The sequence below is a fragment of the Poecilia reticulata genome, chromosome 13 (genome assembly GCF_904066995.2).
Source record: "Poecilia reticulata chromosome 13, P_reticulata-male-v2, whole genome shotgun sequence".
In the NCBI taxonomy this organism is placed as follows: Eukaryota; Metazoa; Chordata; class Actinopteri; order Cyprinodontiformes; family Poeciliidae; genus Poecilia; species Poecilia reticulata.
Window position 1 is genome coordinate 29,795,011 of NC_088842.1, and position 20,816 is coordinate 29,815,826.

The following is a 20,816-nucleotide window of genomic DNA, read 5'->3' on the forward strand; positions in this document are numbered from 1 at the left end:
ACTATGAAACTTTAACAAAAACTGCAGATGTGTATCTTAAATAAATAAGTATTTTTTATTGATATTAAACCAGTTCTAGTTCCACTGGCAGATTGTTTTACTAGTAACACATTTTCCCTGTTAAGAGTGGGAGGGAAAAAAATCAATATTAAACAATTATTGATTTAAACAAGTTCTTATGTCTTGCTAAAAGTTACCTGTGAGTTATATTTTACTTGAAGCGTAATAAGATATTTGCACCAGAAACTAGACCAAACTACTTTGTGTTTTTTGGATTGTAATGGTTGAATATGTGCGTTTCTTATAATGAATGTTTCCTCCATGATTTGCCACCAGGTGGTGCTTCCACAGTGAGTCTACAGACTCTACAGTGTTTAAAATACACAGTTTCATGTTTAGTGGAAGAAATCATGTGCATGAGGTCATATGATTTGAAATATGCACAAGGATGTTGTGTCATTTAGAAAAAGAAAAAAAAAAACTCCACCCAAATAATTTACCCCTCCTCTGAGGATCCACGCCCTCTGGTCACTCCTCTGCAGAACGTTGGCGCTCAGTGCCCAGGCATCCCTGCAAGAGGAGGAGGGTCTGTCAAACTCAAACAAGCAAAGGGAGAGAAAAAATTTCCCCCAGTGAGTGTTTGCCTCGTGTTTTTCCAGCCAGCAGATCCAGAGCTCATCTGAAATGTATTAAACCCTGGAGAAAGAAGGATCCTCTGTAATCTAGCCGACGCTCCGCAGAGGGATCCTACGTGTAGCAGCGGCTCTTCTGTCTCACTCTCAGGGCGAATCAAGGTGTTTTGGGAAGAATCCTCATCGACTTGGTAAATTCTGCCTTTAAAACTTCATATCTTGCACCTAATCCCTCTTTTTATTATGAACCTTTCCGGTTTTAATAGAATTATCATTTTCCTGCTTATCATTATTGCAAAAGTTGTTGCTGCAGCAGGGTTTAACTGTAGTTTCTTGTTCCAAGTCCAAACATGTGTTGCAGTTGTGGTTCTGAAACCCACAAGGCATTTTCCACCAAACTGACTCCAGAGTCTCAACCAAAGTTTGGACTTTTCTGCCTGGCGATCAGATGTGATGGCAACCTTTAATGTCTCTCCAGAGTTCGCCATTTTGACTCTTTCCACTGTGGTCTTGTGACATGTCAGAACTGTGTTCCCTCTTCTCCCCTGGGCAAAAAAAAAAAAAAAAGAAAAAAAAGGAAAAGATGAGTTATAGCCCTGCTGGCCTCACCTCTCTGCTGCCATAATGAGTTCAGTTCCCAACCCTGAGCTTCTGTTTATATAAACTGCAGTCAAAAGATCACGTTTGAGGGTGAAAACTTTGAAAAGCTGCACCCTTCCTCCACATCCATGCACATATTTGTGGGAGACGCAGCAGATAAAAGGAACGTCTTACTCATTTCACTGTAAAGAAATGAGCTGTGCCTGTGCAAATCCCTCACATTTTCCACTGAGAGCATGATGTTTTTTTTTTTTTTCTAGACGTACTCTGTACTGGAAAAACTCAAAACCTTACCAGGTATTTTTGGTTTAGTTTCTAGAGCAAATATTTAATTGCACATGAATATCTTTCTAAAAGTAAGTTTTTAGAAAGATATGAGATCTTAAGTAAACAATTCCTTAATATTGATCAAGAAAAAGTTCTAGTTCCAGTGGCAAATGTTTTAATCTGAGATGTTTTTCCTATAAGTTAAACTTTTTTAGTGAATATTAAGGAATAATTTACTTAAAACAAGCTCTCAAATCTTTCTAAGAAGTTACTTGTAAGTTAGTTTTGTCTTATTTTAAGTTTACTAAGACATTTCCACAAAAACTAGACAAAAATACTTTGTAAGATTTTGTGTTTTTGTAGTGAACAAAGCCAACATGACTTGGGAAAGTAAGTACACTGCAAAAACACAAAATGTTACCACATGTTTTTATCTAGTTTCTTGTGGTACAACTGTACTTAGTACAGTTGAATTAAGACAAAACTAACTTACAAGTAACTTTTCAGCAATATACAGGAGCTTGTTTTAAGTAATTCCTTAATACAAAAAATATTATTTCCACTGGTGGATTATTTTCACTTAAAACAGGAACTATGCCTTTTAATAATAAAATATACATTTTTAATCTATATTCAAGGTATTCACTTAAAACAAGCTTCTATTTATTGCAGAAAAGTTACTTGCAAGTTAGTTTTGTCTTAATTCAAGAGTACTAAGATATGTGTACTAGAAACTAGACAAAAATACTTGGTAAGATTTTGAGTTTTTGCAGTGTTGGCAGTCTCTAAGACTGTTGGCACGGCTTCATCACCAGCTGCTATGTTTCCCATATATATTACCTGCTTTCTCTCTGTCTTTGGTGCACATTTCAGGGGTTAAAGGTCGTCATTGTTGAAGCTACTTCTTCGGTCCTATCATTCTCCACGCTGCGTACCGAATCCATCTCAAGCACAAAGTGAGCAGCTTTCACGTAAACACAGGAAGCACCTGAAGGCTCAGACAGGAATTGCAAGTGTCAGAAAATGTCTCGCTGGGGGCGTAAAAACGTGAAGAAGGCGCCTGAGGTGATCCGCACGGTGACAGAGGGGCTGAAGTCTCTGTACCGTACGAAGCTGCTGCCTCTGGAGCAGTACTACGGTTTCCATGACTTCCACTCCCTCAGCCTGGAGGACGCCGACTTCGACAACAAGCCCATGGTTCTGGTCGTGGGTCAGTACTCCACTGGAAAAACTACGTTCATCAAGTAAGACCCTGCAAACGTTACAAAACCACAAAATCTTGCCAAGTGTTTCAGATTACGATCCAGCCCAAGTATCTTACTACGCTTGAAATAAGACAAAACTAACTTAGAAGTAACTTTTCTGCAAGAAATAGCAGCTTGGGGGTGCTGTGGTGGCGCAGGGACAAAGCATAACCCAGGTGTTAAGGCCTTAGTCCTTGTGGCGGTGGTCGCAGGTTCGATTCCCGACCTGGTGACGTAATGTCTTCTCATTACCCTCCTTCCTGTTGAATCTACTTTCAAATAAAGGCCATAAGAGCCAACAAAAAAAAGTAGAAGCTTGTTATTAGTAAATAATTCCTTAATGTTGATCAAAAGTACAGATGATTTCACTTATAAACATAATTTTTCCATATTTCAAGTGAAATAATCTGCCAGTTAAACTAGAACTTTTTTAAAAAATCAATAGAAGTAATAATCGACTTAAACTCTTTATTTTTTGCTGAATCGTTACTTCAAAGTTAGTTTGGTTTCATTTAAAGTGAACATAGATACTACAAAGTAGATCAAAAATACTTGGTAAGATTTTGTGTTTTTGCAGTGTGGTTTCATTATTTACCATCATATATAAATACTGAATACACACAATGAAATATGGTGGTGGCAGCATCGTGCTGTGGGTGCTGTCTACACATCTGGGAAGTTGTCTGCTCCAGATGAGACCATATTATTTATATATATGTATATCTTTCTCTTTTGAAAACTAACACAGGATACCTTTGAGAACACACCTGTAGTGGTGAAGCACGGTAGTGGCAGCATCATGCTTTTCTTCAGTAGTGACAGGGAAGCTTTTCAGATCTGGATATGGCTTCATGTTGCAGCAGGAAAACAGCTGTAAGCTGCAACCAGAACTACAACAGACTTTATATGAAATATCATAAGGTTTATATGAAATCATATTCATGTGTTGGAATGGTCCAGTCAAAGTCCAACACATAACTACAGTTGTGAATCTTGGGCAAGCCTAAGCAGTTTTCTTCACACATCAGAAATCAAGAATTTTTTCCTTTTTTGTTGACAGTTACTCCAAGAATGTAAAATTATTTTTAAAAAAAGACAAATCAAAGCATTAAAAAATATAAAGCATCAAATTATAAAAAAAATTAAATATGACTTAAATATTAAATGTATTGTTCCCTAAATATATATTTTACTTTAAATAAAGTTTAAAAAATATAATTTATATAGGTTCAAACTAATTTGAAGAAGCTTGAGCAAACCAAATGTATATCTGTGAGAAATAAAAACTGAAACACTGCAAAAACACAGAATTCTACCAAGTAGTTTTTACCTAGTTTCTAGTGCAAATATCTTAGTACACTTAAAATAACACATAACTAGCTTACAAGAAACTTTTCAGCAAAATTTAGGAGCTTGTTTTAAGGTAATAAATCACTAATATTGATGAAAAAAATGCTTGTTGTATTAGCAGATTATTTCACTTAAAATGTGGTAAAAATGTCTTTTATAAGTGAAATAATCTCATTGTAGCTAGAACTAGAATTATTTACTTAAAACAAGCTCATATTTCTTGCTGAAAACTAACTTTTTGTCTTATATTTGCACTAAAAACTAGACTAAAACTACTTGTTAAGATGTTGTGGTTTTGCAGTGTTCACAGTGACACACCTCTTTCTGCTGATCCTGCAGATAAACAAACTCCAAACTTTGTGGTTCTGAGTTGATTAAAGCTGCAGACGTTCATTAGTTTCCCAGTCAGGGTCACCCTGATGTGAACGGTTCTGCGTGTGACGGACAGGTATCTGCTGGAGCAGGATATTCCCGGGAGCAGAGTGGGCCCTGAACCCACCACGGACTGCTTCACCGCCATCATGCACGGGGAGGTGGAGGGCGTCATCCCCGGCAACGCCCTCATCGTCGACCCCAACAAGCCGTTCCGTAAACTCAACCCCTTCGGAAACACCTTCCTCAACAGGTGAGGCACGCAGACGCTTCTGTACGCTCAGGATTTCACAGCGTTTCCACTGAGAGGGAGGGAGTGTGTGACATATCGGTGAGGAATGAGCGGAGTGTGTGTGAGTGTGTGTGTGTGAGGAAGTTTGTGGAAAGTGTTTTAGCTCTTTGGTATTTCAAGAGCTTGTGCCAGATTTCAGAGAGAGGCGCCCCCTGCCTTATTTGTGGAAAAAAAGGGAAAGACAGAGTGAGTGGGTGATGAAAATGCGCAGTTTAAGAGGCAAGGTCAAAGGTCGGCACAGCCCCGCAGGGAAAAGACAAACATTTATAGCTACACTGCAAAAATAGACACCACAAAACTTTACCAAGTATTTTTGTCCAGTTTCTACTTCAAATATCTTTATAGCCTTGAAAAAAGACAAAACTAATTTAAATAGCTTTTCAGCAAGTTGTAAGAACTTTTTTCTTAATATTGATTAAAAACATAACCACTGGATTATTTCACTTATAACAAGACATTTACATTTTTTATTTTTAAATTAAATCTTTCACATCAATAGTGAGGAATTATTTACTTAAAACAAGCTTCTAGAGCTTACCATTTCATCTCTACTAAGATATTTACCACAGAAACTATGTTACATCAACTTGGCTTGATTTTGTGTTTTTGCAGTGTAGGAGAATAAGGAGTACTTTCTATTAAAATTCAGAGCTGCCACACTGCAAAATCACAAAATTTTACCAAGTTTTTAACTTAGTACACTTGAAGTAAGACAAAACTAACTTACAAGGAACTTTTTATGAACATATAGGAGCTTCTTTTAAATAATTTCTTAATATTTATTTTAAAAAGTACTAGTTTCACTGGCGGCTGCACGGTGGCGCAGTTGGTAGAGCTGTTGCCTTGCAGCAAGAAGGTTCTGGGTTCGATTCCCGGCCCCAGTCTTTCTGCATGGAGTTTGCATGTTCTCCCTGTGCATGGTGGGTTTTCTCCGGGTACTCCGGTTTCCTCCCACAGTCCAAAAACATGACTGTCAGGCTAATTGGCCTCTCCAAATTGCCCCTAGGTGTGAGTGTGTGTGTGCATGATTGTGTGTCCTGTGTGTCTCTGTGTTGCCCTGCGACAGACTGGCGACCTGTCCAGGGTGAACCCGCCTCTCACCCGGAATGTCAGCTGGAAATGGGCACCAGCAACCCTCCCGACCCACTGAGGGACAAGGGTGTAAGAAAATGGATGGATGGATGAAATGGACAGTTCCACTGGCAAATTGTTGCGCTAACATGAGAAAAATCTCTTGTTATAAGTGAAATAATCTTCCAGTTGAACTAGCACTTTTAAAGCAAAATTAAATAATTATTTACTTAAAACAAGCTCCTACAACTGACTGAAAAGTTACTTCTCAGTCAGTTTTTTCTTAATTTCAAGTGTACTACAATATTTGCACTAGTAACCAGATAAAAAAATATTTGGTGAGATTTTGTGGTTTTGCAGTGTAGAAGTTATTTCCCCTGAAACTCATCTTCTGAGCTGCCAGTTGTTGGGTCTAAATGCCAGCAGTGGTTCAGAGGGGAGCAGAAAGACGTCACAGGAACAAGCAGCGCTCCTGCTAATGGGAGCTCCGTCTGATGCGAGTTTTCCATCAGGGTCATGTTTGTGAAGAAATCTGCGTCTCCTTTTGCGTTGACTTCCTGTCTTGGAAACCGGAGGGGCCCGTTAAGCCTTTAAAATGCAGGAAGTGGGGTTGTTGTTCTGAGCCCTGGATCGTTAGCAGATCTTATTGTTTGATTCTGGCAGTGATGGTCATTTTCCTTCAGGAAGCCCAGAGCAGCAAGGCCGACCTGCACACAATGGGCCGGCTGGGTGTGTGTGTCGGATCTGTGGCTCACACTGACTGACCTCCTACCATTCTCATTTACTTTAAAGGGGATCTATTAAGCAAAATTCACATTTTTACACTTCCATTTGGGTTTTTACTGCTTCTAGAAGCAGCTCAAGTGGTTGAAAAGAACAGCACGGGTGTGTTTTTTAGTGATAAATTAAAGTTTTTTCGTGACTGGAAAATTAACCGTTTCAAAAAGCTTTGGAATGTAAAGTCACCAATCAGCAGTCACTGCCTGTTACTTAGCAACCGCAAGCTGAACTCCAGCACCTTTGGTCAGCTGGCTTTACCTCTGTACTCTACAAAAGGCCAAAATGTTACCAAGTTTTTTGGTCTAGTTTTTAGTGCAAATTAGGGCTGTTGTAAACGATTATTTTAGTAATCGAGTAATCTATAGATTTTTCTTACGATTAATCGAGTAATCGGATAAAAACAATTATGAAATAAAATATTGGTAAATCTTCCATAACACCAGTGTTACTATCGGATATCAACATCAGTCTATTTTTTCCACATTTGAGCTTCCCTACCAGTTACTTTTTTGTAGACCGGAGGAGCAATACGGGATATTTACGGCTCCTCCGTTCAGAAACTCATCTACCAGCCATGTTCCGCCTCCCGTTTGTTCAGACCGGGATGATATAAGTTTATTGTGCGGTTCGTCCGTAAAGCTGCTCTTACCCTGTAAGCATCAACCCTCAGCCGCCCGCCATGTTCAGTCTCTCCGCTCACCTGTGTAAATCCTCCTCGGCTTCTTCCCGCCGTTCAACCAGCAGCTCCGGAGCAGAAAGGCTGCCAAACTTCCGGCATCGTGCCGGTCATTTTAAGGATGTTTATTGGTCCCACAAAAACGATGAAAACCCGGAATTATCACCAATCAGTAAAATCCCCGCGGGTCGAACTTGAAGATTGGACGTTATGCCGCTAACACGTAGCTTCCGTCAACAACTCAGAGGCGGAAGTCAGAGCTCCGCTCAACGCAAATAATGTTCCGCCTGAAACACGGTGCGCTAAATGATAAAACATAAATTAACGAAGCTTCGAGGCAGGTCAATTTTCCTCGAGGAATTTTAATAATCGAGGTACTCGAATCACTCGAGGAATCGTTTCAGCCCTAGTGCAAATATCTTAGTACACTTGAAATAAGACAGAACTAACTTGCAAGTAACTTTTCAGTAAGATATAGCAGCGCATTTTCAGTCAGTATTTATGAAAAAGTTCTAATTTCATTGGCAGATTATTTCACTTATAACATGACATTTTCTCCCTGTTTTAAGTAATATAATCTCCCAATACAACTAATAAATGTTTTGTTTTTTTATCATTATTAAGGAATTATTGACTTGAAACAAACTCCTATATCTTGGTAAAAATGTTACTTGTAAGTTAGTTTTGTCTTATTCCAACATATTTGCACTATAAACTAGACCAAAAAACATTTGGTAAGACTCGGTAAGCTCCAGGCCGACCTGACGTACAATGGCTGCTGGAAAAGACAAGTGTTTTGTTGCTGACTTACCATCCAGAAACTACTTGATGCATTCTTGTTGATTGTGCAGACTGCTCTACTAATGCTTTTCAAAAATGTACGATTGTATAATTGTCATCTGTTTGCAGCCATTTTTACTAGTGACTGTAAACGTTGAGTTAGGGGGTGTGGCCAGCAGCAGCTTATTTGGATTTAAAGTGACAAGAGCCCCTGAAACAGCTAAAATCTCATTCTCTAAAATAATATATTGACTGCATATTTATCCTAACCTGTTCAATGAAGCATAATAGGTCACCTTCCAGCTTCTTCTACTGTATTTTTACCCCCCATATTGTGTAATTCTCCTCGTTTTGACCTGTCGTCCAGATTCCAGTGCGCCCAGATGCCCAACCAGGTCCTGGAGAGCATCAGTATCATTGACACCCCGGGGATCCTGTCCGGCGCCAAGCAGAGAGTGAGCCGAGGTGAGCGGGGTGACAAAGGTGAGGAGAGGGCATGAGGTCAGGTCAGCCTACAGAGAGAGAGAGAGAGGCGTATCCGTGCTCATCAGCTCATAAGCTCATCTCCTCGCCACGCCTGGCTAACTCATGGGATCGGTTTGTTCCACCACCAATAACACTTGGCAGCAGGACTCACAAACATCCCTGCAGCACATCGAGCAGCCATAAACTCATAATTAAGCACAGAGACTCTGTCAGCACATCTGGAAGAATGCACTGTTGAGAAATCTCTTCCATCATCTTCATCTTGCATTCATTTATGCTAACCCATCCTGCAGCCGAGTCGTTCTTCCTGCTAATCCTGAGTGATTCACTGCTAGCAGTCGGCTTCACCGCTGCCCGTTTTGTTTTGTGTTTATTTTTATTTTTATCTGAAAGGGTACAGGTCTACGTCAGCACAATGCCAGGATGGAGAGACATCAGCAATGACTCCATAAACTATTGTAAATACTTCATTCCACCAAAAAAAAGAAGCAAGGCTTTTTCAAATGTAAATATCAAACTGAAAATACAACATTTCCTGAATAAATTTTAAAATTGTTAAAAAAAAATGTACACTTGAAACAAAAACAAAACATTTATCAGCAAATAAACTGTTTTGAGCAGCTTAGCAAACACCTGCGAGTTTGCTGAGCTCCTAAGAGCGGCTACAAACGGCATAACGTGGAGCATTGTTGGGACGACGTGCTGGAGGCAAATAACACTGCAAAAACACAAAATGTTACCAAGTATTTTTATTCTGATTTCTAGTTCAGATACTTTGGGTCACTTGAAATAAGATAAAACTAACTTACAAGTAACCTTTAGTAAGATGTAAGGGTTTGTTTTAATTAAATATTTTCTTAATATTGATGAAAAAGTACAAGTTCTAGTTTCAAAGGCAGATTATTTTACTTAAAATATGGGGAAAATGTCTTGTTATAAGTGAAATAATCTGCCAACTAGTATTTTTTAAATCCATCCATCCATTTTCTTGCACCCTTTTTTCCCTCAGTGGGGTCGGGAGGGTTGCTGGTGCCCATCTCCAGCCAACGTTCTGGGCGAGAGGCGGGGTCACCCTGGACAGGTTGCCAGTCTGTCGCAGGGCAACACAGAGACACACAACCATGCACACACACACTCATACCTAGGGGCAATTTGGAGAGGCCAATTAACCTGACAGTCATGTCTTTGGACTGTGGGAGGAAACCGGAGTACCCGGAGAAAACCCACGCATGCACAGGGAGAACATGCAAACTCCATGCAGAAAGACCCCAGGCCGGGAATTGAACCCAGAACCTTCTTGCTGCAAGGCAACAGCTCTACCAACTGCGCCACTGTGCAGCCATTTTTTAAATCAATATTTAGTAATTATTAACTTAAACTTATATATCTTGCTGGAAAGTTACTTCTAAGTTAGTTTTATCTTATTATATGGTAAAATTTTGTGTTTTTGAGCTGAAGCTTCTTAAAGAGACAGAGCCCCAATTTCATGGCAGAAATTTTTCTAGATAATTTCGTCATCATTTCGTATGATGCAAGGTCAAATATCTTTTAAGTTGTTTTAACGTAATATGGAAGAAAGCTGTTTTTTTTCTAAAACAAAATGGCGGCACAGCTGCTTCAGAGACAGAAACAAAATTATTTGAAAGAGAAAACTGTCCAACTGCATTTTAAATTTAAATTACTGCTGTAAAAGCCGGCTGCATAAGCAGCTGGATGTTGCTCTTAGATTTTCCCCATGCCTGTATTTGGATAATGTACAATTTGCTGCCTTACATTTTCAACTATCAATCAACAAGAGTTCCTCCTCCTGCCTGAAGCTGCAGAGATGAATGGCTTGTTGCCTGAGGCGCTGACAGGAATTAAAAACATTTTCAACATTCTTCATCAACACACCTCTCCAGAAACAGCCTCACTCTGTTTCTTCATTCTTTTCTGCTGCACGACACAGAAATCACTCGGTTAAAGTTGAGACGAGATTTTCTGCTGAAGGAACGGCTAAAAAAGGAAGAAAAGATTAGTCCAAGTAGAAAAATTGTTGTTCCTTGCATAACAAGCGTGAGAATCTTAATCTGCTGAACGAACGCACCATAAGATTCTGAGAAGAGAGAAAGAGCTGGAAATATTTTGTATGGAGCCCAGTGGAGGACAGGGTGACATTCCTGCGCTCACGGAGTGTTTCAAAGAAAACCGTAAAGCCTACATCAATGGCACTTATATTTCCTGAAAGCAGATGCTTGTGGCTACGTTTTGATGCATAAATTGTTTCTGTAGAGTGAGATATTTCCAATCAGCAGCGTTTTGTTCGTCAGACTTTCAAAAGCGTCAGCTGTTAGAGTGGCAGCCGAAGAATTCCGTCACTGGATTACAGCTGAAAACGGCCAAAAGTCTGCACAAAACTTAAAGCGTGATTTTAGAAAACCCGTCAGAGATATCAGTAAACCAAACCATCTGAAGATGGATTAACTTCTTGTGATTTGTTTGAAAGCTGAATGGAGCTTCTAGGTCGAAGTAGGCAGATGTAGTAAGCTGTCAAAGAGCAGAAATGTTTTACTGAATTTTGTGTAATTCTGAAAAATTTCAGTTCGTTTCAGTGAAGCTGAACTTTGCATAAAAGTTTAAATATTTTAAAAAAATGTAAAAACTGAAATTACAAAAGACATAGCAAAAGTCTCCAGAAAAAGCTGAATGTTTTATATGTAAATTGGTTAAGTCCATAACAGCGTATTGGGGCCAATGTCTATAGATGTCTTATTTCCACCAAAAACTCAGAAAATTTTAGATAAATCTCAGAAATTTTCTGGAAAAAAACTTGGAAATTCTCTGAGTTTCAAAAGTAAAAAATCTCTGAACTTTTGAAAATTATTAGTTTAAAAAGCTTAAGATTTTCAAAAGTTTACAAATTTTTTTTTAAACTTGATTTTCTTTCTAGCAAATTTGTGACTTGCTTGAAAAAACTCTAATTTTGAAATTAATCAAATATAAAATTTCAAGAAAATTTCAGTTTGTCCTAGCAAATTTTACAACTTCATGAACTCTGAAATTTTCTTGTTTGTTTTTCTAGAAAATATTTTAGATTAAGCTCAAAATTTCTGGTTTTTTGATTTTATTTATTTATTTTTTTTTGCGTAAATTTTCTCAAAAAGTAATTCAGGGTTGTTGTTTTTTTTAATCTACAATGGCCCTAATATGCCACTGCTGTTGAAGTATGCAGAAAGTTTATTTATTATTATGTTTGAACATCAGCCTGGCTACAATCTCATGTATTTACAGATCAGTATAAATACATGATGGACGTATTGTCTCATTTTTTAAATTGAACCTGAACGATTGCACAGATGACTGAATGAAAAGAAAGAAAACCTCAGTCTTCAGAAGAACAGTGTCTTTACTGCTGCAGGCGATGTGCAGATGTAGATCAGATCGGTTAATCTGTGTCATCACTTCCTGCTCTCGCTCGTCTCTCAGGCTACGACTTCCCGGCGGTGCTGCGCTGGTTCGCGGAGCGCGTGGACCGCATCATCCTGCTGTTCGACGCCCACAAACTGGAGATCTCGGACGAGTTCTCGGAGGCCATCGGCGCCCTGAAGGGCAACGAGGACAAGCTGCGGGTGGTGCTGAACAAGGCCGACATGGTGGGCACCCAGCAGCTGATGCGGGTCTACGGGGCGCTCATGTGGTCCCTGGGGAAGGTGTTCGGCACCCCAGAGGTCCTGCGCGTCTACATCGGCTCTTTCTGGTCGGAGCCGCTGCTGGTGCCTGATAACCGGAAGCTGTTTGAGCTGGAGGAGGAGGATCTGTTTGCCGACATCCAAAACCTCCCTCGCAACGCAGCTCTACGCAAACTCAACGACCTGGTGAAGAGGGCGCGTCTGGTCAGGGTAGGCGACCCGGAGCTTCTGTCTGAAAAACACCACCAAGTATTTCTGTCTAATTTATGGTGGAAATATCTGACACACTTTAGACTAAACGTTTCAGAACGATATAGGAGCTGGTTTTAAGTAAATAATTCCTTAATAATGATGAAAAATTACTATTTCTTCTGGCAGATTATTTCACTTATAACAAGACATTTTTCCCGCATTACAAGTGAAAAAATCTTTGTATCAATATTAAGCAAATATTTACTTAAAACGAGATCCTGTATTTTGCTAAAAAAGTTACTTATAAGTTAGTTCTGTCTTACTTCAGGTGTACCAGCATAAGAAATTAAACAAAAATACTTGATATGATTTTGTGTTTTTTAGTGTGAAGTATATTATACACTGCTAAAACATAAAATCTTACCAAGAATTTTTATCTAATTTATCGTGAAAATATTGGGCTGCACAGTGGAGCCATTGCCTTGCAGCAAGAAGGTTCTGGGTTCGATTCCCGGCCCCGGTCTTTCTGCATGGAGTTTGCATGTTCTCCCTGTGCATGCGTGGGTTTTCTCCAGGTACTCCGGTTTCCTCCCACAGTCCAAAAACATGACTGTCAGGTTAATTGGTCTGTCTAAATTGCCCCTAGGTGTGTGTGTGTGTGTGCATGGTTGTGTGTCCTGTGTGTCTCTGTGTTGCCCTGCAACAGACTGGTGACCTGTCCAGGGTGACCCCGCCTCTCGCCCGAAACGTTAGCTGGAGATGAGCACCAGCACCCCTCCTGACCCCACTGAGGGACAAGGGTGTAAGAAAATGGATGGATGGATCGTGAAAATATCTTAATACACTTAAAATAAGACAAAACTAACTTACAAGTAACTTTTCAGCAAGATATAGAAGCTTGTTTAAAGTAAATATTTCCATAATACTGATGAAAATTTGCTTATAACAAAACATTTTCCCATGTTATAAATGAAATAATCAGTCAGTGGAACTAGAGCTGACGTGGAACAAGCTCATATTTCTGTTTTCTCTATAAACTAGACGAAAATACTTGGTAATATTTTGTGTTTTTACAGTTTCCCCCTGACGTAGTGAACCAACCAGGCTTCTCTTCCTGCAGGTTCATGCTCATATCATCAGCTACCTGAAGCAGGAGATGCCGTCTGTCTTCAGGAAGGACAACAAGAAGAAGCATCTCATCCATGAGCTGCCAGTGATCTTCTCTAAGATCCAGCTGCAGCACAACATTTCTGCAGGAGACTTCCCCGACTGCGCCAAGATGCAGGTCAGTCCTTAAGTTTTGCACATTTTGTCATGTTACAGCCACAAATATCAACGCGCACTGAGGGATTTTATGTGCAACACCAACAGAAATAAGTGCAAAATTGTGAATTTGGAGAAAAATGAATTACTTTACATAATTTGGCATGACACAACCATCACTGTGTTTCTCTGATGGTGTGACAAGTGAACCTTGATTTAAAGGAACTCAGTGTTTCTGCTGTTTTGCAGTTTTCTGGAAGCTTGTTCCAGATTAGTGTTCATTTATTTTATTTTGTCATGGAAAATTCACATTTTTCTGTACTTCCATTCGGGTCGTAACTGCTTCTAATAAAAACGGCCCAAGTGCTTAAAAAAAAAAACAGCCCAGCTGTTTTTGGCAATAAGTTCATGTTTTTGGTGTCTGAAAAATTATCCAATTCAAAAAAACTTCCAAATGTAATGTTACAAATCAGCAGGCACTGCCTGTTACCTAGCAACCTCAGAAGCCCAGCCCGTTACCTAGCAACCCCAGAAGCCCAGCCCGTTACCTAGCAACACAAGCTGAGCTCCAAGACTTTTGTTCAGCTCTGTATGCGCCATAAAAACACAAAATCTCACCAAGTATTTTTGGTCAAGTATCTAGTGTAAATATCCCAAATAAACATTTCAAGTGTACTAACTTAGAAGTAACTTTTCAGCAAGACATAATAGCTTATTATAAGTCAATAATTTCCTAATGAAGATAAAAACAGCACTAGTTCCAATGGCAGATTATTTAATTTATTATATGAGAAAATGTCTTGAAATGATCTGCAAATGGAATTAGAACTATTTTAAATCAATATAAAGGAATTATTGTTTTAAAACAAGCTTCTATATCTTGCTGGGAAGTTACTTTCAAGTTAGTTTTGTCTTATTCCAAGCGTACTAAAATATTTACACAAGAAACTAGAGCAAAAATACTTGGTCAGATTTTGTGTTTTTGCAGTGTGACGGCACAAAATGTGAGCGGGTTCATGCATTGCATTGTTGTTCATGTCGAATTTAAATTACCAGCTAACAAATCTACGCTGCTGCTTTCTTAAAGGAACAACTGATGGCTCACGATTTCACCAAGTTCAAAAGCCTGAAGCCGAACCTGATGGTGGCGCTGGACGAGCTGCTGTCCTCCGACATCGCCAAGCTGATGCCGCTGCTGCGCCAGGAGGAGCTGGAAGCCGGAGACCAGCCCGGCGTCCAGGGCGGCGCCTTCCTGGGGACCCGGGCCGGGCCCTTCACAGAAGGCGACCCGTTCGCCGAGGAGAACGGCGAGGAACACGAGGAAGAGGAGGACTGGGTGGTGACCAAAGACAAGCCCAAGTACGACGAAATCTTCTACAACTTGGCGCCCAACGAGGGCAAGCTGAGCGGCACCAAGGCCAAGGACTGGATGGTGAGCACGCGCCTGCCCAACTCGGTGCTGGGCCGCATCTGGAAGCTGTCGGACGTGGACCGAGACGGCATGCTGGATGACGAGGAGTTCGCCCTGGCCAGCCATCTGATCGAGGTGAAGCTGGAGGGCCACGGTCTTCCTCCAGAGCTGCCCAGCCGGCTCATCCCGCCGTCCAAACGCAGGCAGAAGGGATCAGATGCTTAGAAACGCAGCAGCAGCCCAACGGATCCCGCTGCTGACCCAGTTTGGCTACGGTTTGTGTTGAGTCAGGGCCTCACTAGGAAAATAAAAAAATATTGTTACGGGAATAAAGTCATAAAATCATGATTTTATTCTAGAAATATTTTGACTTTAGTCTAAGAAAAATATGAATATATTCTCATAATATTTCAACTTTATTCACATATTATTATGGCTTTTTTCTCGCAGTATTATGACTTTTTCTCATTATTTCAACTTTATTCTCATTTTCTTTTGACCTTATTCAAAATAAAATTCACTTTATTCCCGTAATACTTTGATTTTATTCTCATAATATTATGATTTTTTTTCTCGTTATTTTATGACCTTATTCCCGTAATTTTATTTTTTATTTCTCCTTAGTATGGCCCTAATTCTCCGTTGGACTTATCTCCTCAACCCCATGAAAATGTTTATCTACATTGCTGTGCAAAAGATGTGCCTTCTAAAGTGTCAGACTTCCATTTTATAATTTAAATTAAGTTTTATCAACCCAACAGTGGTGACCCAAATGGGGGGTTAGGAGGGGACGTGGCCCCCTATTCAAAACTGCTGTTCACCTCCCTGGTCCCACCCAGAGAATTATGTTCAGGCATCATCTTCTGTATCTTAAAACTCAATAAATAAATTTATAAGATTAAGAAAATAATTTAAAAAAAATTATATAAGAAATACATACAAGAATATGTATCTTTTTGTCTTTTTTTTTTTTTTTAGCTATGCCACCCTGAGGTTTTCTTGGGGTGCCACAGCATTTACACTTTAAAATAGTTGCAACGAGGGTATGTTGTTATTTGTGAATGAAAAATATAAAAAACTAGAAATATAGCTGGAAACAGGATCTAAAATGAGAATTTAAATCAGATTAACTTAATCTTAAATTACTTAAAATCTTTAGTTACTTAAAATGTAACTATTGCAATGTGTGAAAGCTTAGCTCCGCCCCTAAACAAATTAGGAAAGATTCCACTGAAGTGGGCGGGGCTAAGAGACGGAGGGGTGGAGCCAAGATATAGAGGCGGAGCTCAGACGGGGGGCGTGGCTAAGAGTGAGGATGAGCAGACTGGGCTGGAAGTATCACTGTTTCTTTTCTTTTTTAGGTCCTTTTAGTGACTTTTTTTTTTTAAAATAAGTGACAAATATAAAGACTTTTCTTTTGTTGTAGATTTTTATGGCGACATCGCCCTGCATCTGAAAAAAAGAACAACAAAAAATAGCCCAAAAAAGCATTTAAATCCACTAACTAGAGTACTTTAAAAGAACAGAAAAGTCTGGCTGCTTGTAGGCAAAACATAAATACATTTTTGCACAGTGTTGTATAATTTCCTTGAGACTGAACGCAGTTTATTTAAGCGTAACTTCCTGTAAGTTACCGAGTTTGGCTGCTTCCTCTCTTTCTGCTCTGGAAAACGAGCTTTTGAAAATGTTTCCACTCGTGCTTGCAGAACGTAAACACTTTGAGAGCTCTTATTAGAAAAGTATAGTCTTTAAATGTAACAGTTAGATTCTCAGTGCTAATTTCATCGTGAAGTTATTCTGCTTAGCACTTTTTTTTTTCTTCCCACATTTCCAGGACCAGCTTAGCTCACACGATGCATTTATAGCATTTTCTATCAAAAGAAAGCAGCTCAAATCTAATGTATTTCACTTTGATGCTTCACATGGTTTTGTGCAAACTCTATATGGTATTATTTTTATTTTTTTGTATTTTAACTGTTGGTTTTAATGTGCAGGAGCAGGTTGCATAAAAGAACATTACATGCTTTGATTCAAAGAAGACTGAATGACTGATAAATTACTGACTACTGTACACTGCTCCACCATTGTTTGTATGTTTACTATTATTGCAAACAAATAAAATTCCTTGACTGTGACACGTTTTTAGCAATATTAGTGTTTTCACGTTTTGTCATAGTACAATTACAAACCTTAATGTATTTTCTTGTGATTTTAGGTGACAAAGTAACACAAAGCAGCGCCTGTTGGTTCCTATTTCAGCGATTATGACTCAGTTGTAACAAACTTGGAAGAAATTGTCTTGACTTCCTGTTTGAAGCAGCCAATCAGACGTCAGGGTGTCCTCTAATCCCGCCCACTGAGTTTGGCAGGCGAAGTTAGCAAAGGAACAAGAAATAATTTAATAAATCATAAAATAATATCTAGTTCTTAAAATTAAATCAAATTTAATTTCAATTTATCTTAATTGAGACATATATGTTGAATTCTACACTTTATTGTTTTTGTATTTCCAGTTATAAATTTTTTTTAATACGCACTATAATTGTTTCATGATTTATTGTGATTTGGCACTCTTCACCTTCCATATATTTGCAGCAAATAGGTGAATATTTGCATATTTTGGTAGTAAACCGATACCAAGTAAGCAAATATTGCTGATATTGATACTTATACCGATAATAGTAGCCATTGAAGAGTATAATATACTTGGAACTTCAGGTGTTTTTGAGATTTTTCCATTGAATTATTTTGTCAAAACTTAGGACAGAATTTAGATGAAGTCTATAACTGTTTACAAAATATAAAAGATAAGCATGAACAATAGAAAGAAAAAACACATTTTGAGCACCGTTTTCTAAATAAAGTGCAAATCAAGTGAAATATTTTTTACAATGGGGTTGAGAAACTACAATGCAAAAATACAATTATCAAGACAGATTCTGGGATTAAAGTATGTATATGGAGCTAAGTTGGGGCCATAAAGTTTGTTCTAAAAATAAAAAAGATTCGAAGCTGAAAAAATATACAAAATTACTTTTAAGATTTAAGGACTTTTTTCAGTTTCATAATTTTTTTCTTTTTTTTTTTAACAAACTTTGTGGTCACAATATAACTCCATACATGGGTCTCTTTTGGATTAGTCTGCCCTCCTCTAGTTTTTTTTTTCCACTTTTTCCATTTCTGCTAGTAGATATTTGATCGGTAAACGATTCAGAAAACTACTGATCGCCTTCTTTGCTCCTATTTGTCTTCAGGTTCAGAGGGCACCTATACTTATTATGCAAGCTGTGGACAAAGAAGGCTTTAAAATGAGGAGACTAAGAGCTGAGTGTATCTGATTTTTTCCCCCATCAGGCCTTTTCTGTCTCCTGGTGACAGGCCAGATAAACAGTGACTCACACTCTCCGCTGCCAAGTCCCCGTACCACCATTTTCCAAACCGCTCTCCCACTATGGCAAGCCGTTTTAACATAAAATCAGTTTAACGTTACTCTCCATAATTACTTTATAGATGTCTATAAATGTGTTTTTACTCGATACATTTTTACTATCCTGACAGGTACATTATTATATCTACATTCACATTCTGACTAGTAAGAATAATAATTGTAGATATTTTCAGCTGCATTTTGATTAGTTCCTTTCAAGACGTCATTGAAGGGTCTCACATCCCATAATTACTACTTAAGATATCGCAAATGTAAATATGACTGGTCAAAGTTACATTTTAGACATCTGAATTAAGAATTGTGCGTAAGTCACTGAGCTGTCCTAACAGATGCCTGCAGAATTTTACACACATTTAATAAGATTTCTTTAATTAGAATCGAACTGGTCAGACCAAAAGGTGAGATATCTTAAATTAACTTTGACTAGTCATAATTTAATTGTTGGTTTCTACAATATATATATATATATATATATATATATATATATATATAAAATTCCCTTCTCACCCTCCGCGGGTGGTCTGTTTCATCCTCTGAGCTCGGATCCTCTACCAGAGGCCTGGGAGCTTGAGGGTTCTGCGCAGTATCTTGGCTGTGCCTAGAACTGCACATTTCTGGACTGTGATGTCTGATGTTGTTCCTGGGATCTGTTTGAGCCACTGCTCCAGTTTGGGGGTGACTGCCCCGAGGGCCCCGATGACCACAGGCACCACTGTGGTCTTCACCTTCCAGGTCTTTTCCAGTTCCTCCCTGAGGCCCTGGTACTTCTCCAATTTCTCATGCTCCTTTTTCCTTATGTTGTAGTCACTTGGTATTGCTACATCCACCACAACGGCTTTCCTCTGTTCTTTATCCACCACCACAATGTCCGGTTGGTTCGCCATTACCATCTTGTCTGTCTGGATCTGGAAGTCCCACAGGATCTTAGCTCGGTCATTCTCCACCACCTTTGGGGGTGTTCCCCACTTTGATCTCGGGGCTTCCAGTCCATATTCTGCACAGATGTTCCTGTACACTATGCCCGCCACTTGGTTATGTCGTTCCATGTACGCTTTCCCTGCCAGCATCTTGCACCCTGCTATTATGTGCTGGACTGTCTCAGGGGCCTCCTTGCACAACCTACACCTTGGGTCTTGTCTGGTGTGGTAGATCTGAGCCTCTATTGCTCTGGTGTTTAGGGCCTGTTCCTGGGCGGCCAGGATGAGAGCCTCTGTGCTGTCCTTGAGTCCAGCTTTCTCCAGCCATTGGTAGGTTTTCCTGACATCAGCCACTTCAGTTATTTGTCGGTGGTACATCCCATGTAGGGGCTTGTCCTCCCATGATGGTACTTCCAGCACCTTGTCTTCTGTTCCCCATTGCCTGAGACATTCGCTGAGCACATCGTCTGTTGAGGCTTTGTCCTTGATGTATTTATGGATCTTGGATGTTTCATCCTGGACAGTGGCTCTCACACTCACTAGTCCTCTGCCTCCTTCCTTACGGCTATATATATATATATATATATATATATATATATATATATATATATATATATATATATATATATATATATATATATACAAAGTAATGGTAAATCTGACATAATTTATACTCGTCAGTAATCTCAAATTGGTATTTTGTTTGGTCAAAATTTAATTGGAGATATCTTAATTTATTATGTTTATAGTCATAAAACAATGTCAGATATCTGGATTGTAAGTGCACTGTAAACCTAGTCTAGTGCAACTATATTAGTACAGTTGATATAAGACAAAACTAACTCATAGGTGACTTTTCAGAAAGTTAAAGGAGCTTGTTTATTAATGATTGTTTATTATTAGATTTCTTTATTTTTATGTAAGCAATTTTTTCTGTATTCTAAGTGAAATAATCTACAAGTGGAAGTACAACTTTTAAAAATAATCAATATTTATTTAAAATAAGCTCCTCTATCTTGCTGAAGAGTTATTTTTAAGCTAGTTTTGGCTCATGCCAACAGATTTTGTGTTTTTGCAGTATGAGGAAACAGATTTTATGTTATAACAGCTTGCCATAATGTGAGGCCTCTACCTCCCTCTCTCATACTGTATTAGTTCAACCTCATCTCAGCTAAGTTTTGCTCTAATGCTTTTACAGTAATGACTGGCCGTCTTGGTTTTTGGGTTTAAACTTCGTAACTATGAGCGACCAGACGAGAATCCCGCGGAAAACCACGAGGATTTCCGAGGTTTCCTAATGACGCTCCACTCCTGCGTGGAAACAAGCTCAAATGAGAAACAGAGGCAACCCAGCGCTTTCCTCCGTT

At 39.0% G+C, this 20,816-nt stretch overlaps 1 protein-coding gene across 2 annotated transcripts; it reads left to right on the forward strand.

The window, feature by feature from the left end:
- The first annotated feature begins 533 nt into the window (after positions 1-533).
- ehd2b (EH-domain containing 2b) lies at positions 534-17,219 on the forward strand. Of its 2 annotated transcripts, none has more exons than XM_008426456.3 (7): positions 534-823; positions 2,373-2,743; positions 4,542-4,718; positions 8,432-8,547; positions 12,016-12,428; positions 13,531-13,695; positions 14,761-17,219. In XM_008426456.3, the coding sequence occupies exons 2-7, from the start codon at positions 2,523-2,525 to the stop codon at positions 15,307-15,309; spliced, it is 1,641 nt and encodes a 546-aa protein (XP_008424678.1). In that variant the 5' UTR covers positions 534-823; positions 2,373-2,522; the 3' UTR covers positions 15,310-17,219. The 2 variants fall into 2 exon arrangements, with proteins under 2 accessions (XP_008424678.1, XP_008424679.1); XM_008426457.3 differs by having other exon boundaries at positions 535-823; positions 8,432-8,529.
- The last annotated feature ends 3,597 nt before the right edge of the window (positions 17,220-20,816 follow it).